Raw genomic sequence first — 17,423 nt, 5'->3', positions numbered from 1 at the left:
GCTGTTTTTTCTTTCAAAATATCGATGTATTGGGGCGTTGCATTGGGTTGAATTGCGATTTTCTACCATTGTTCAACACTAACTATCATTGTACGACATATTGAAAATTGTTAGGGTGCATTTTTTAATATATCGGCAAGTGGTAATGTGAACTAATATATCGATAATTTAATGTATCCGACATCTTGAAAATAGTATGGTCGCTTTGCAGGGTGTCGGTGTGTGTTTGTTTAATATGTACGTGTGTGTAAGTGTCGTACGGGTGCCACAAAAAGCGTACATTTATTTTGCACAAAAAAACTATTGATTGTTTCTCTTAATTACAAAACTCATACTTTTAATTTATTAAATGAATTAGTCACACTTCATTTCTTAATAAATAAACATTTTATGCAACCTATATGTACATCAGAGAAAAAAAAGAGTTGTGAAAACCGAACTGTTAATTTTCATAAATAGGAATTCGAAAAATTCCAGATTTATACGTGTTGTTTGTACATATACAAAAGTTTTGCATATATCCATTTCAACATGAACATTAAACCTTATTACAAGTGTAAGTGGATATTTCAATATATGGGAAAATATAAAATAAGAAACAATTAACATCAGATGCTAAGTGCGCATGTATGAACACATACATACACTCTTGCACACACACACACACACACACATAGATATTTATATATATACATACACTATTTGTACATCATTAGGTGTACATTATGTTTATTTGAATGTATAAAAATTAAAATTTCTTACTTTCTAAGCAGACTGAATATCAAAATATCAAATATTATGAATATTTCTAGCACTGAATAAACTCCAATAAATGTTAGTGGATACATATGTACATACATATATAAATATATATATTAAAATCAGCGGTGGGCGGTGGCTTGTTAGACCAAATCGCCGCCTTTATGGTACTAGGTACTTTTGCTACTTGGTACAATGGTACTTTATGACATACTGTACACACAATAAAGAGATGGAAAAAATATAAATTTTCACTTTTATCAATTAAATTGAGTTGTCTTGATTAGTGCCTTTACATTTTCTGTATAGACCAAGCATATGCATTTATTTATATAAATACATGCATATTAAATGTCCAATCAACTACAATCTCTTTTACACCCATCCTACGTAAATATATGTTTTAAATACTTATGTATACTTACATACATACATATCTACATATTTATGTAAATATATATATATATAGTAACATTTCATATGTATTATATATCACAATATAAAGTAAAAGTCATGGAATTAAACAAAACTTATTTTTGATGTAAAATATGATATTTATAAAGTTCACTTACCGATTATTTATATATTTTATTTTATTATATTATATTTCTTTAATATTATTTTTGTTTTATTATTTATTTCCTATTTTTTTTATACTTTTTTTTTTTATTTTTGCGTTTAAGTTCTGTATTATAAATGACGAAATTTTTATTTTTTAAATTTGTTATTATATGAATAAGATATACGAATTTATTTTATTTATAAACCAAAACTAAAATTTTTTTTATATATAACATTCACATTCTGTATAAATATTTATTATCACTAATATATATTTATACATTTTATATATTTTTCCTTAGTTGCTGGTAAAGAGTGATAATGTAGCAGCAGAAGTTGGATGCAAACAGAAGAAAAGCAAGTTGTAGATGAGTTGTATGTGTATGCCATGTGAATATGGATAAAACAGAGCTATAATAGTAGCAATAAGAATTCCATAGGAGAAATCAAAAACAAGAACAAACAGAAGGGAATTATACAGCCTTTGCAGACGATTATACTCCTAAATATATATATATTTATATATATATACATTGGATCTAATCGCCATTGTGGCGATTAGCCTGCGATTTGTGGAAATGAATATTCTAATTTGTTGTTTACTAACAATAACAATTTATGGATTTTCATCAACGTCACCATCATCATTATCAGCATCGTTAGCATCATCAGCGGTATCAGCATTAAGCAATGGATTGACACCATGGACTCAACGAGTTGATAGGATAAAACGTGGTGTGTCCGCCCTTAAAATGAATGTAACGGACACTGATTTGAATTTGGGATACTTGAACAGCAGTAGCAGCACCAGCAGTAGCAGCAATGTAATCACAAATGTCGCCAATTTTGATACGACTCTCAATCATTTATTAGTGGATACAATAACGGGACGTGTTTTTGTTGGGGGTGTAAATCGCTTGTACCAGCTGTCACCAGATCTGGAGCTACATGAATCTGTGAAGACGGGTCCACAAAATGATTCAGTGGAATGTACAATACTTGACTGCCCGTTGAATGCGATACGAAAGCCAACTGATAATTATAATAAGGTCTTACTGATAGATCGTGCCACATCTCGTTTGATTGCTTGTGGATCGCTGTTTCAGGGCACGTGTACAGTGCGTAATTTACAAAATGTTAGCATCGTTGAGCATGAGGTGCCCGATGCGGTTGTCGCCAACGATGCCAACTCATCGACGGTGGCATTTATTGCACCAGGACCGCCGCAGCACCCGGTGACAAATGTTATGTACGTTGGCGTTACCTATACAAATAATTCACCATATCGCAGCGAGATACCTGCCGTAGCATCGCGCTCATTGGAAAAATCAAAAATGTTTCAAATTGCCTCATCGGCGGTAACAACTGGAACGCGCACTTTTATTAATTCATATGCCCGAGAAACATATTTGGTTAACTATGTGTATGGCTTTAGTTCGGAACGTTTTTCATATTTCCTTACCACTCAATTGAAGCATAGTCATCATTCATCGCCAAAGGAGTATATTACGAAACTGGTACGAATATGCCAGGAGGACTCAAACTATTATTCATATACTGAGATTCCCGTTGAATGCATTAGTGAAGCTCAGGGCGGTATTAAATTTAATCTCGTTCAGGCTGGATTCTTGGGAAAGCCGAGCTTGGATCTAGCCCAAAGTCTAGGCATATCAATACAAGACGATGTCCTCTTCGCCGTCTTCTCAAAGGGTGAAAGCAATACACCGACCAATAGTTCAGCCCTTTGTATATATTCATTGAAGTCGATTCGTCGTAAATTTATGCAGAATATCAAGTTCTGTTTCAATGGAAATGGTATGCGTGGACTTGATTTCATATCACCCAGCATGCCTTGTGTTCTAACGGTATGTATATATCTATTTATTCATATGTAAAGATGCTATTTCGAACATACATATGATATGATATGATTAAAAAATTATTGATGTATTGAATTTCAGAAACTACAAACGATTGGTGAAGACTTTTGTGGATTGGATGTGAACTCACCGTTAGGTGGAGAACAGCCAATCACAGCTGTTCCGGTAGCAATGTTTAATACACGTCTAACATCTGTGGCGGCGACTAGCACCAGCGGCTATACAGTTGTATTTATTGGCACTGTCGATGGGTATATCAAGAAAGTTGTTGTTGAATCATCGACTATTGCTAACGAATATGCTAGCTTGGCCGTTGATGTTGGATCAGCCATTAAACAGGACATGCAGTTTGATAATCAAAATCTATATGTGTATGCGATGTCTGATCGCAAGGTGTCGAAAGTGAAAGTCTATGATTGTGCCGATTTTAAGACATGCGGCGAATGCTTGGGCGCTCGTGATCCATATTGTGGGTGGTGTTCATTGGAGAATAAGTGTAGTCCACGCTCTAATTGCCAGGATGATGCCAATGATCCATTATATTGGGTTAGCTATAAAACGGGAAAATGCACAACAATCACTAGCGTTGTGCCGCATCAATTGCAACGGACAACCGCCCGCACCTTGGAGCTCATAATCGATCATTTGCCGCAATTGAAAGAGAATTTAATCTGCGCCTTCACTACCGAGGACAAAGCTCTGTTTACAAACGCCACAAAGAAACGCAATGGTGTTAATTGTACAACACCGCGTACGGATATGTTGCCGCAAATTGAGCAGGGCAAACATCATTTTACAGCCAAATTATCTGTACGCACAAGGACTGGACCAGATCTAGTCTCCACAGACTTTACGTTCTTTGACTGTAGCACCCATTCGTCCTGTACACGATGTGTATCATCGGAATTCCCTTGCGATTGGTGTGTCGAAGCGCATCGCTGCACGCACGATACAGCTGAGAATTGTCGCAATGATATTTTGGTTACGGGCGTAAGTCGAATAGGTCCGAGCTATCGTTCAGGTCCTGGCTTCTGTCCAACCATCAATGCAACTGGCGACGGTAGTGAGGTTCTTGTTGCTGCCGGCACTAGTAAATCGATTAAGGTTAAAGTTCACATTATTGGACAGTTTATTGTGCAAACACGTTTCGTCTGCCAATTTAATATAGAGGGTCGTGTTACTAGTCTAAATGCTCAATTGTTAGGTGATACAATCTACTGCGATAGCATGGAATTTCAATACACATCACGTTCACCGAATTTGACAGCAACTTTTGCTGTTATCTGGGGTGGATCGAAACCCCTTGACAATCCTCATAATATTCATGGTAAGCCTAAATATATAAATTGTGGATTCTAGAACATTTGGTTCTATAGGTTAGACTCTTTTAATCATTCGAATTCAAAACACTTTCTTAGTAACATGAGTCTGGTCTGTTGACCCTTGACCTTTAAACGTATTTATGAAAAAAGCATTGCTCAAAGATTAAAAAATCTAAATTAAAACATTAGTTTTCGTGTCTCATTCATTGTTAAGCCTATCTATCGGAAAATGTAAATATTTATATATTGAACCTATTAAAAATGAGAATTCAGGGAATATTATACATTCTTGAGCACTCTTCCTTGTTTAATAGTGAACGAGCATTATTTGACGACATATTTAAGATAATACTAACAATATATATTTGATTGCTTTGTGTTTACAGTTGTGATATATCGATGTCGCGACATGGCTGACAGTTGTGGCATCTGCTTGGCACTGGCTGAGAAATATAATTGTGGTTGGTGTTCATCGACAAATACATGCGAAGTGGTTGAGCAGTGCAACAAGAATAATGAGGGCAAAACGGATTGGCTGAATCGTAGTGAAATTTGTCCAAATCCAGAGATACATTCGTTTGGCCCAAAAACTGGACCCTGGGAGGGCGGCACCAATATAACGATAAAGGGTATAAACCTTGGCAAGAACTATAACGATATCTACTCGGGGGTGCGAATTGCGGGCATTAATTGTATGCCATTTCAACAGTTCTACATTGATACAAAACAAATCGTCTGCACTGTGGATAGTCCCGGCGAGCAGATGTATCGAAATGGACGAATTGTGGTACAAATCGGTGACTATCGTGGCGAGTCGAAAGAGGATTATGAATTTGTTGATCCAAAAATATCGAATTTTTATCCACGTTTCGGACCCACATCCGGTGGTACGCAGATACGGATCATAGGCAAATATCTAAATGCCGGCTCACGTATACAGGCTTATATCAATGATCATTTACCATGTAAAATCATAAGCACGGACTCGTCGCAAGCTATATGTCGAACATCGCCTTCGCCTGGTATAATTGAGGGTCGCCTAAAAATGTCATTTGACAATGGACCGCGCGAGTTCAATGATTACAATTTCAAATATGTGCTTGATCCAACGGTTGAGCACGTTAGTTCCGGACCGAGTGCGCAGATTAAAATACCAAAGGGTATACCAGCTGGGGGAATACGAATCGTTGTTACGGGCACGCAATTTACCAGCATACAGGCGCCAAGCATTTATGTTTTATATAACGGGCAGATGTATGCTAGCCAGTGTCGTGTACAAACTGATACAGAAATGAAATGCCCATCACCAGTTATTGAGGCAGATAGCCAAATATTAGATCCGGATAATCCGACGTTACTCGAATACGGCTTTCTTATGGACAACGTGCTCAAAGTGCAGAATTTATCGAAAAAGCATAATAATCACTTCGAGCTATATCCAAATCCGGAATATTTTGCATTCGAAGAGCGCGTGAAATATTTCAAAAGTGAATATCTAACCATAAATGGTCGTAATCTAGATCGGGCATGTAAAGAAACGGATGTTGAGGTAAAAATCGGTAATGGATACTGTAACATCACATCTTTATCTCGACAGCAATTGACATGCCGGCCACCGACTGAAGCGTCTGCTGCCAGTAACAGTCCTAGCGGTCCTGAGGTCATCGTACGTATTGGTTCATCTTTGGAATATCGTATTGGCATTTTAAGTTATGAATCATCAAATCTTATTATGGATTGGGGTGACAATGTTGTCTTTGTTGTCATCGCCGGCTGTGTTATATTTCTATTGATATTTGTTGCCTTGCTTGTGGCATATCGAAAGAAGACATCGGAATCAAATCGTGTCCTACGCAATATGCAAGAACAAATGGATATACTAGAGTTGCGTGTTGCAGCTGAATGTAAAGAGGCGTTTGCTGAACTCCAAACGGAAATGACAGATTTAACTGGTGATTTAACATCGGGTGGCATACCATTTTTGGATTATCGTTCATATGCTATGAAAATCTTATTTCCCAATCATGAAGATCATAGCGTCTTACAGTGGGAGAAACCAGAATTGTTGCGCAAAGAGAAAGGCTTACGTCTGTTCGCTCAACTTATTATGAACAAGACATTTCTATTGCTATTTATACGAACCTTGGAATCGAATAGATATTTCTCAATGCGTGAACGTGTTAATGTCGCTTCATTAATTATGGTTACACTTCAATCGAAATTGGAATATTGTACCGATATTTTGAAGACTCTATTAAGTGATTTGATTGAGAAGTGCATTGAGGGCAAAAGTCATCCAAAACTATTGCTTAGAAGGACGGAAAGTGTTGCTGAAAAAATGCTAAGCGCTTGGTTTACATTCTTGCTCTACAAATTCTTAAAGGAATGTGCTGGGGAGCCATTGTATATGCTATTTCGTGCTGTCAAGGGTCAAGTAGACAAGGGTCCAGTCGATGCATGCACCCACGAGGCTCGTTACTCTCTGAGTGAAGAGAAACTTATACGTCAATCGATTGACTTTCGGCCAATGACTGTCAATGCGAGCATTATACAGCAGCCCATATTCTGCAATAACTTAGATATGTTGCCCTCACACACTGAGAACGTATCGGTTAAGGTTCTTGATTGCGATACAATCGGTCAAGTGAAAGAGAAGTGTTTGGAAACAATATATAGAAATATACCATCTAGTCAAAGGCCACGGAAAGACGACTTAGATTTAGGTATGCTGCACATTTTCTAAAAGTCCCGAATTTTATTCCTAATATTAACATTTTGTCTTCTAGAATGGCGAACTGGAGCTACTGGTCGTGTTATACTATACGATGAAGACGCTACTTCAAAAACTGAAAGTGAATGGAAAAAACTTAATACATTGCAACATTATAATGTACCGGACGGTGCAGGCTTGAGCTTAGTACCAAAACAAAGTTCCATCTATAATTTTAGTATATTGTCTGACAAAAACGAGAAATCTCATAAGTAAGTAAAAAAAAAAAAAACAAATAATTTACTAACTAAGATAAGAACATTTTACTTTCGAACTGTTGAATATTGGCGATTATAATTAAGGGAGAATGATTTTGATAGGAATTATTATTATAAAAAATATTACAATAGATAATGAATAATTGATAATTTAGATAAGAACTAACTTATATGTATTTCAAGATAATAATACAAGATAAAGGGGTGGATGAAAACCAGCTCATATTCGTATGCTATAAGGGAATTTAAGATAATTGCTAATGATTTAGATGACAATTTGGTATTGTTTTTAGATAATATAATTATGGCTAAATGGTATGTATAATATAGGAAAAGATAATAGATTATTTAGATTAGATAATGCTAATTGATAATAATTTAGATGAGAACCGACTCATATAAATGAGAGCATGGTATGGATAATAGAACCATGAATAGTATGGAGGATGGAATGGATAAAAATGACGTAGTTAAGATATTTTAAGAATTGCTATAATTGTTATAATGCAGGAAGACAAAAAAATTCTTGCAAAGAATCCCAGAGAAAAAGTGATTCTTATGGGGATAGAGTTGTCTGAAATTGAATTGATTCTTGATTGATTTCTTCTTTATTTATTTTATTTTGTGGTTTTTGTTTTTTGGCCGTTTAGATATGAAACACTGAATATATCAAAGTACACCTCCTCCTCACCGACATTCAGCCGCGCCGGCAGTCCCTTGAACAATGATATGCATGATAATGGCATCAAGTATTGGCATTTGGTTAAGCATCATGATAGTGATATACAAAAGGAAGGCGAACGTGTTAATAAACTGGTCTCCGAAATATATTTAACTCGATTGCTGGCAACAAAGGGCACATTGCAGAAGTTCGTCGATGATCTATTCGAGACAATATTTAGTACTGCTCATCGTGGCTCTGCCTTGCCCCTGGCAATTAAATATATGTTTGACTTTTTGGATGATCAGGCCCTATTGCATGGAATTACAGATCCTGAGGTCGTTCATACATGGAAAAGCAACAGTTTGCCATTGCGGTAAGTATTTGATTTAGATCGTAATCATATCATAATTTCTAACTAATTTCGTATTTTCCACAGTTTTTGGGTGAACTTAATAAAAAATCCAAATTTTGTATTTGATATACATAAATCAAATATTGTGGACTCCTGTCTGTCAGTTGTAGCTCAAACATTTATGGATTCTTGCTCAACATCGGATCATCGTTTGGGTGAGATATATTATGCACATGATATTGAACTTTAATGTCAATGATATTACTCAATATTTACAGGCAAAGACTCACCAAGCTCAAAGCTGTTATATGCTAAAGATATACCGGAGTATCGGAAATGGGTTGATCGATATTACAGAGATATTCGGGATATGTCTTCAATATCTGATCAGGACATGAATGCAATGCTCGCTGAAGAATCTAGGGTAAGACAACTAGGGATGGGCTTTTATTACACACAGCTCTAGAGTTTTTCAAGATTTCTTGCTCCCTGAAAGCGTGACTAAAGCTTGTCCGTCTATCTAATTGTTTTGAAATGTTCGAATGCTATTTGTCTGTTAGTAGTTAAATTTAATCACACTTCACTGTACTTTATACCTGAAATCCGTTAAAAATCTAAATTCGGGGTATATTGGTCTTTTTATACCCTGACCCATTGAAAATGGGAAATCAGGGTATAATGGTTTTGTGAAAATGTATGTAACAGGCAGAAGGAGGCGTGGCATATATATTCTTGATCTGTCTGTCTCTCCGTCCGCCGTCTGTCCGTATGTGTGAACACGTCGATCTCAGCATCCATAAGAGCTAGACTTGAAAATTTTTTATTTATTTTTTGTAGGTCTTTGTATAGCACGCGCAAATCAAGTTTGTATGAAATATTCGATAACTATTTCCCTTTTATTATTATCGAATAAAAACACTATCCAAAGTTTGTATTTAGTTTTATGCATATTTTATACAATTTTGATTTTTGTTGGATTTTGCATACCGGTTCCAAATTCCCCAAATTCTTACAATTTTGGTTCAGTTGGCAATAGGCTAATAACTGAAGAAGTTTGCATTTATACCAAACCAATAGAATATGTAGATGCTGAAAATGTCATTAAAATCTATTAAGTAAAACAGAAATTATTAAACAACACGTTTTGCAAAAGCACATGTTAGCGCGGCAAGCGCACGCATATTTCCTGTGTGTGTGCACACTTGCATTCAAATGCGTGTATTCTTATTATTGATATTAAAAAACGCAGATAGGACTGGGATCAAGGATATCCTAGTCGGGCACCCCGACTAGAGCTTTCTTACTTGTTTCTAAATGTAACAAGCAAAAATGGGCGCGCCAGACCCCATCAAATATATAAACATATCTATGATGTTTCTTTGAACGCAGCGATTTGAATCATGAATTTTCCTATATACCATACGCAGGACAGTTTATTTTTTTTTCAATAGCTGATCCCATTTCCATGTTGCATGTTATCGATAAAAATCGATTTCAAATAAACTGTGTGTTTATGTTATGAATACACAGGTTTTTAGGGCAGAGTAATTGGAACAGAAGCTCTGCGCAGTGTTTACGATATCTGCTCTTACTTTATGCTTATATTGAACAATTGACTGTGTAATATATACAATTTTGTATTTTTTTTGGTTTTTTAGCTTCACACAACTGAATTTAATACGAATTGTGCTTTGCATGAGCTTTACACATACGCTGTAAAGTATAATGAGCAATTGACAGTGACACTGGAGGAGGATGAATTTTCGCAGAAACAAAGACTGGCATTCAAATTGGAGCAAGTTCATAATATAATGTCAGCTGAATAAGAATCGTCGACGTCGTCAACTCTCCCAAACCAAGATTTTAATCATCATAAACAGTATAAAAAGTGCTTATCTGTGTATTATTCAAATTATGCGTATGAACAGAATATATATATATATATATATATATATATATATATATATATATATATATATATATATATATATATATAATGTATATGTATATGTATATGTATATTCCTATCATAAAAAATACCACCTATGCAAAAAAATATAAATGTGAGTGTATATGTGTGTATTGTATGTTGTATTGTGTGTATGTGGATGTATGAGCGTGTGAGTGTAAGGAACATTTTTTTTACTTAAGTGAAAAATTATCCATTTTATGTATATGAGACGCAGCCATAAATGTTTTTATAGCTGTTATAGGTAGATCTGCCATATAACTTAGCACATTCATATATATATATATATAAATATAACATCATTCCACACTGACTCGCAACATACAAATTGTCAAATGGAAAGAGAATACAACATATTTTTGCTCATTCATACATATATATGTATATATGTGCATGTGTATGTATAATGTTTATTGTGTGTACTACTGCATGTCGGTAAATTATTCTCTAAGAAACGATATTCAATATAATATATATATAAAGATAATTTATGCAAAATGCAAAATCGACTGATTTTAATATACATTACTAACTAATTGATATTTTAATTTAAAAAAATACTATATGTATGTCTGTATATATATATATATATATATATATATATATATATATATATATATATATATATATATATATATATATATATATAATATTTAGCATCGCAACTACGAATGTCAAGTGTAGTAAAACAGACAGACGAACACTTTTGTATTGAATTAGTTCTTCTATCAAAAATAAAATACTATGTTACCTGGTTGTCCCTGCGAAAACTTAACGTAACAAAAAAAAAAAAGAAAAAAAAACAAACAAAACACAAAACTAAAAACAAATTGTAATAGCATCTCCACATTTAAAGAACTAACCAATTGAAGCAACTTCTCAATGTGAAATTAAATAAAATTTGAATCCAATTAAGGATATTTCTCGGATTGACGAATCTATATACATAATATGTATATAATAGGAATACCTGGTTACATTACTCCATTTATAATTGTATGTATATATATATATATATATATATATATATATATATATATATATATATATATATATATATATATATGTATTATTTTAAGTCTTGAATTATTCACATGAATTTAATTTTTTAGTTATTCATAATTTATAATCATAATTTTATTTTATATATATATATTTTTTTTTAGATGACCCATTGTTCACAAATAGTGCAATGGAATAAATTATATTTTTATTAAATTAAAAAACTTTTTTTTTTTAATATTTCACTATTTACAAACGGATTCAAATTTGGAGAATGCGTAATTTTCCTTCCATTATATACAACGAGCGGTAAAATTGGCTTAAAATGTGTAAGCTGTTTTTTTAGAATTTGATTAAAATGAAGTTCATCTGGTCAATTTTATATCAGTAACACCTATATATGTATATGTATAAATATATTATATGTGTATAAAAACAAAATACGTATATAAACAAAAACAAAGTAAGAAGCGTTGCAGTCGGTCGCAATCGATTCCAAAATACTCGTTCACTGTTCAAAGATGGCTTCCCAATGTGGATGCGCTATATAGTTTATAGGTCTATATCTATCTAGAATAGACCAACAATAACTCATTGATTCCTAGCCCAAAAGCTTTGGAGCATCGTGCTGTATCCGACGAAATACTATAAGATTTACAAGTTCAGCTTCAAACCAATCAAATATAGAATTCCCTTAAAATTTGTGAATGAGTATAGAAAAAAAAAAACAAATAATACCCTATTTGTTATATAAAATCGGTAGTTAATAAATGTCTTAAATATAATATATATGCATATGTATGTTTGTAAAATTAAGATCATTTATATATTTGATCAGGAATTTGATACAAAAAGCCGACAAAAAATCTATTATTACATTTTTTATTTTGTTCTTTCATTTTTACAATTTCCAAATGGCGAATAAAAAATCAAATGAACCTGCATATATTACAAAAATTGGGATCCACGTTGTCAAAAAGCAAAGAAAACCAATAAAAAATATCGAAAGCACGAAAAAAACAATAATAAATCACTAGATATATATATATATATAGCATAATACATAACCCACCAATAATTGCAAAACAATAGCTATATAATTGTACGTACGATATGTAATACCTGCTTTCTAGCTTTTGTTGCTTTTACTATGTTTTTGTTTATGTTTCTGCTGCAGCTTTTGAATGACCGAAGACTGAATACCCTACACAAAGAGCAGTCAAATCCTATTTCATTTGTCGTTTGTCACATTCTCAAATATATGTATAGGCAAGTACGTGCTACATAAATTCAAGCAAATACGCACATAGGCTAAAGAAATCTATATCTGTATAGTTCACCTAACAAACATATGTGTATGTGTGTGTGTGTGTTTATTATATACCACTGATACAAGTCCTGCAGACATTGCGAAAATTGTATCAGCTACTGACTAACGCCAAACAAAATCTCGTGTAATATGTGAAAAATACTTTGAAAAAACTCAAGCTCAAACTCAAACTCAAATTAAGAATGTTTCAAACGGTGTCATTGACCGTGTGATACCCGTTCGCGCACAGTTTCTGTAGATCGATGGATTTAACTCTAAAGTGTAAGATGATTTCGCATCTGGTAAAACTATAGTTCAGTACCTTATGAATATATTGAAAATTTCAAAATTTCCGGCTCGATGGCCTTGTCTTCATACAGATTCATGTCGTGAACGAGTATTTTAATTATTAGCTAACTATATATAAGATAACATTTGTGACTTTTGTAAGAGTTCTGGCTAATTATTCCATTAATAACATAGACCAACCGGATTCAGTAAACAAAAATTAAACTATACTTTACAGAAGAGTCCTGAGTTCTATCTAAACCGCATTCCTATTCGATGGTCGAGGTTAACTTTTGGCTATTCATTTGAGACAGTGCTATAACAAAACACATAACATATTATATTATATTCAGTTTCGACTTGAAGCCAATCAGGGCCACTGATAAGCCAACAAATAGTAGGCAAAAGCTTTCAAAACAATCATAAAAGATGTCGCTTTTACAGTACAAGACGCCTCAAATACAAAACTAGAATGGAACACATGTACAGCGCATTTGACTGGCGTTTGGCGTTGATAACTTCCGCGGAAAGTTCTGTGTTTTCCTCTGCGATGCCACATTTCAAATAACAACTTCAATACAGTTCATTTTCATAAAGTTACACTTTCAAAAGATGAGTTCAAGAACTGAAGTTCGATAATGCATTTATTTATAATTTGAAAGAGTCTACCTTTTAAAAGGGCATTCATAAAGACTAAATTATTCCAATTTAACTGAGTAACTGAGTATCTGAGTGACTGAGTAAAGAAATAAACTATCAGAACTTAGGTCTGTAAGATATATAAAAGCTATCAAAATGGCGAATTCTGTTCTATTCGGCTTGTACATAATTATTGAGGTTCGACACTTTTTATTCAAATATATTTTGTTCTCTTTGGTTTATGTTCTTTAAGGGTTGTCAATTACTGGAAATGTATTGATGACCAAAAGGGCTTTAACCAAAAATATATTGTGGTTGTGCGTAAAAATATATGATATCAAATATAATAATTGTCCATAAAATGATGTACATTTGTGTCTAATTAATCTCAAAACAGAAAAACTTAAGAAACAATAAATAAATAAATACATAAATGAAAAATAATAAAGCTTCCGCTATTATTAACATATCTGTTAGTTAACGAAATTACAAAAAAAAATTAAGCAGATTTTTTTAAGCAAAGAAGAAGAAAATTAAAAACGCAACTATTTTGCGTATGTTCTAATTGCTTTATACCTAAATTTATCTGTGGTTCATATATTGCCATTATATTTTCTACATGCCATAAGTCGACTGATTGTTCAGTCCCCAGCTCATATATATATATATATATATATATATATATACATATATATATATATATATATATATATATATATATATATATATATATATATATGAATCAAATATCTGAATAATGTTTTATTGTATTTGCATCTATGTGTGTATGTATGTGCGTGTAAAATATTTCCAAATAAATACGAATACAATTTGTGAATTACTTTGAGTTTTGGGTATTGCCCGGCCACATGGTACCCCATACTTTCCGAACTGCCGTAATCATTCGATGATCAATAAAAATTCATTCGATTTTGGGGCGGAATAAAGTAAGTAAAACTGGATATACCTAAATGCTTTCAATAGATTCCACCGTAATTTCATCAGAGTTTGTGTCTAATAAGAAGAAGTAGATAAAAAACTATAGAAATTAGTCATCAGTTAGCACTCATTTCATTGTTCATTTCTCATTTGTTATCAGTTTCCCATTACTTATTACTCATTACCCATATTTGTTTAGTCATTATTCCTTAGTCATGACATATTTTCTCTTTTTCATTATTTTCTTTATTATTTGCCTTAGTCTTATTCACTATTTACTACTTAACACTCATTATTTATTACTCGTTAATCATAAGTAGTCACACATTATTTACTAATCAGTGCTTTTTATTGACTGCTCATTAGTCAATATTCATTATTACTCATTATTTATAACTCATTACTCATTATTTATTACTCGTGAAAGCTGTAGAGTATACTATTTGAAGTTATTCTTATTATTCAACTACCAAAATGTATAAATATATATTCTTGATCAGGACATCCGTCTGTCCTCAGTTGTGAAGTTTATAACAGCTATAGACATTTATGTTTATATAGATATAGTTTGTTTCAAATAATGGACAACTATTCCACCCTCAGTTATGGATTTCATTTAACCTCGTACATCTTATATTTATTTTATTTTTTTTTATTTTGGATACTGATTCCAAATTTCCCTAAATTCTTTAAATTTAAGTTCAGTTGGAAATAGGGCCAATAGGTGAAGGAGTTTCCATTTTTACTAAGCTGACAAATATGTAGTTCATATGCCGAAAATTTCTTTAAAAACCATGCTAAGCAGCCCCAATCGAACGCATTTTTCCTATATGTGTGCACATACATTATATGCTAATAATTAAAATACGTTCATTTTTTTCTCTTCCAGAAATTAAACTTGCGATTGAATTGTGCTTGAATTATCAGCTGCTACTTAAGCTGAAACGTGCAGCAGTTGATGGAGCTAGCGCTAGTTGCCGTGAAGTTCTAGGTTTCTAGTTTGTTTCTTTTATTTTAAATTATGAAGATGATAGAGTTGATGCACGTTCCGTAGGCAATGTTGGTTCAAGTCTTGTGGTCGTAATGTCGTTTTTATTTGTTTTTTTTTTAATACTCGATACAAACTATTGAAAATATTGAAAAACGCAGGGTACCTCCTAGTCTGGCTCCCCGACTAGCGGTTTCTTACTAGTTTTGTTTGTTACAAATATGTTGGTAAAGCTGATGCATGCTGCATAACAGATGTTGATTCAATTCCTGGTTTCTAGATCCTAGACCCTAGATCCTAGATACAAGCTATGGAAATATAATTTAAAACACAGATCGGACATTGTTCAGCTTATCTCCTAGTCGGGCACTCCGGCTAAAGTTTTCTTACTTTTTTCCCATACATGTGGACACATATAAGAAGCGCAATAGCGATTAAATTGACTTCAAATTGCCAGCTGCTACTTCAGTTTATACATGTTACTTATCTTTCGAGCAGTGGAGCGACGGTGTTCTTTCTTCCTTCCTTTTGTGAAAGTGTGATAGGCAGAACGATGATCTGGCCATGAAGTATATATATATATATATGTATATATACATATATTAATTATTATTATTATATATTATATATATGTATGTATGTATTAGGACGATGAGTCGATCTGGCCATGTCCATTTGTCCCCCTGAGTGTCTGTCCGCCTGCGTATCAACACAGCGATCTCGTAAATCAAAAAAGGTACATTATCCGTCAAAAACGATAATTGGACATCGTTTTTTAAGCGTAGCTTGAATACCGTAAATGTTGTAGAATTTTGTATTTACTGCGGAGGATTCTGTTATAAATATAAAGATTTGGTATGTTTATGATTTTGGATACCTATTCCCATTTTCCCCAAATACTAGGGACGTGTACATTGGAAAATACAAACATCTGATGATTCTTATCGATATTATATAATTTCAATTGAAAAGTTTTAGGGCTTACTGACTTGCATACGTATAGGCCTGTTCCACGCCTTCCTATTGAAAATAATAAAGTATATTTGGTATATAAGTTAACGAGTAGTTATTTAATACTCGATACTAACGGAAAAATACTATACTATAACGGAAAAATATTATCGATAACTTTTGTAAATGTCGTTTCGAGCCACATTTGTATAAACTTCATAAGTAGGATGGAACCCTCACCCTCTCCTGTAGTCTCATCGAAGGCAGACGTACATAAATTTACAACAAAATATATAATTTATATATATAATGAATTTATTATTTTTTCTTTTTTGGAAATGCTGTTACTAATACTATAAACATTACATCGACTTTTTCTACATATAAATTCGAACCATAGATTAAGTACAATTAGAATATTTATTTATGTATATATGTATATTTATGTTATTTATGTATGCATAAATATCATAATTCACTTTTTATTTAACTTAAGATCTATATACTAAGTAGGTGTACTGAATGAGTTTATGAGGCGTTGACATTTTTTATTACTTGTGTAAATCGGAATTTAAAGTTTCGTTGCAGTTATTTTCGATTTCAGTTTTATGTTATATTGTTAAAGGTATTAAAATCTTTAAGGAAAATAACCAAAAAAGGTTTTTCTTATTCTTTGCAAAAACCAGACTCAAGTCCCCACATCTTTGGCAGACTGACTCCAGATTCCGGAATGAGAACGCGGAGAAATAAGTAAAAGTATTTGATTTCGTTCAGAGATAATTAATGACTTCTTCGAGACTTCTTAGAGTTAG

At 33.0% G+C, this 17,423-nt stretch overlaps 1 protein-coding gene across 2 annotated transcripts; it reads left to right on the top strand.

The window, feature by feature from the left end:
* The first annotated feature begins 169 nt into the window (after nt 1–169).
* LOC111597627 (plexin-A2) lies at nt 170–10,450 on the top strand. Of its 2 annotated transcripts, none has more exons than XM_023312430.2 (9): nt 170–556; nt 1,623–3,185; nt 3,282–4,527; nt 4,909–7,245; nt 7,309–7,504; nt 8,161–8,547; nt 8,611–8,741; nt 8,805–8,950; nt 10,185–10,450. In XM_023312430.2, the coding sequence occupies exons 2-9, from the start codon at nt 1,899–1,901 to the stop codon at nt 10,350–10,352; spliced, it is 5,898 nt and encodes a 1,965-aa protein (XP_023168198.1). In that variant the 5' UTR covers nt 170–556; nt 1,623–1,898; the 3' UTR covers nt 10,353–10,450. The 2 variants fall into 2 exon arrangements, with proteins under 2 accessions (XP_023168198.1, XP_023168207.1); XM_023312439.2 differs by having other exon boundaries at nt 221–237.
* Nucleotides 10,451–17,423: the final 6,973 nt, after the last annotated feature.

The sequence above is a fragment of the Drosophila hydei genome, unplaced genomic scaffold (assembly GCF_003285905.1).
Source record: "Drosophila hydei strain 15085-1641.00,03,60 unplaced genomic scaffold, DhydRS2 tig00008145-arrow-arrow-pilon, whole genome shotgun sequence".
Lineage (NCBI taxonomy): Eukaryota > Metazoa > Arthropoda > Insecta > Diptera > Drosophilidae > Drosophila > Drosophila hydei.
Note: the sequence above shows the minus strand (reverse complement) of the source record. Positions and strands in the feature narration are given on the sequence as shown.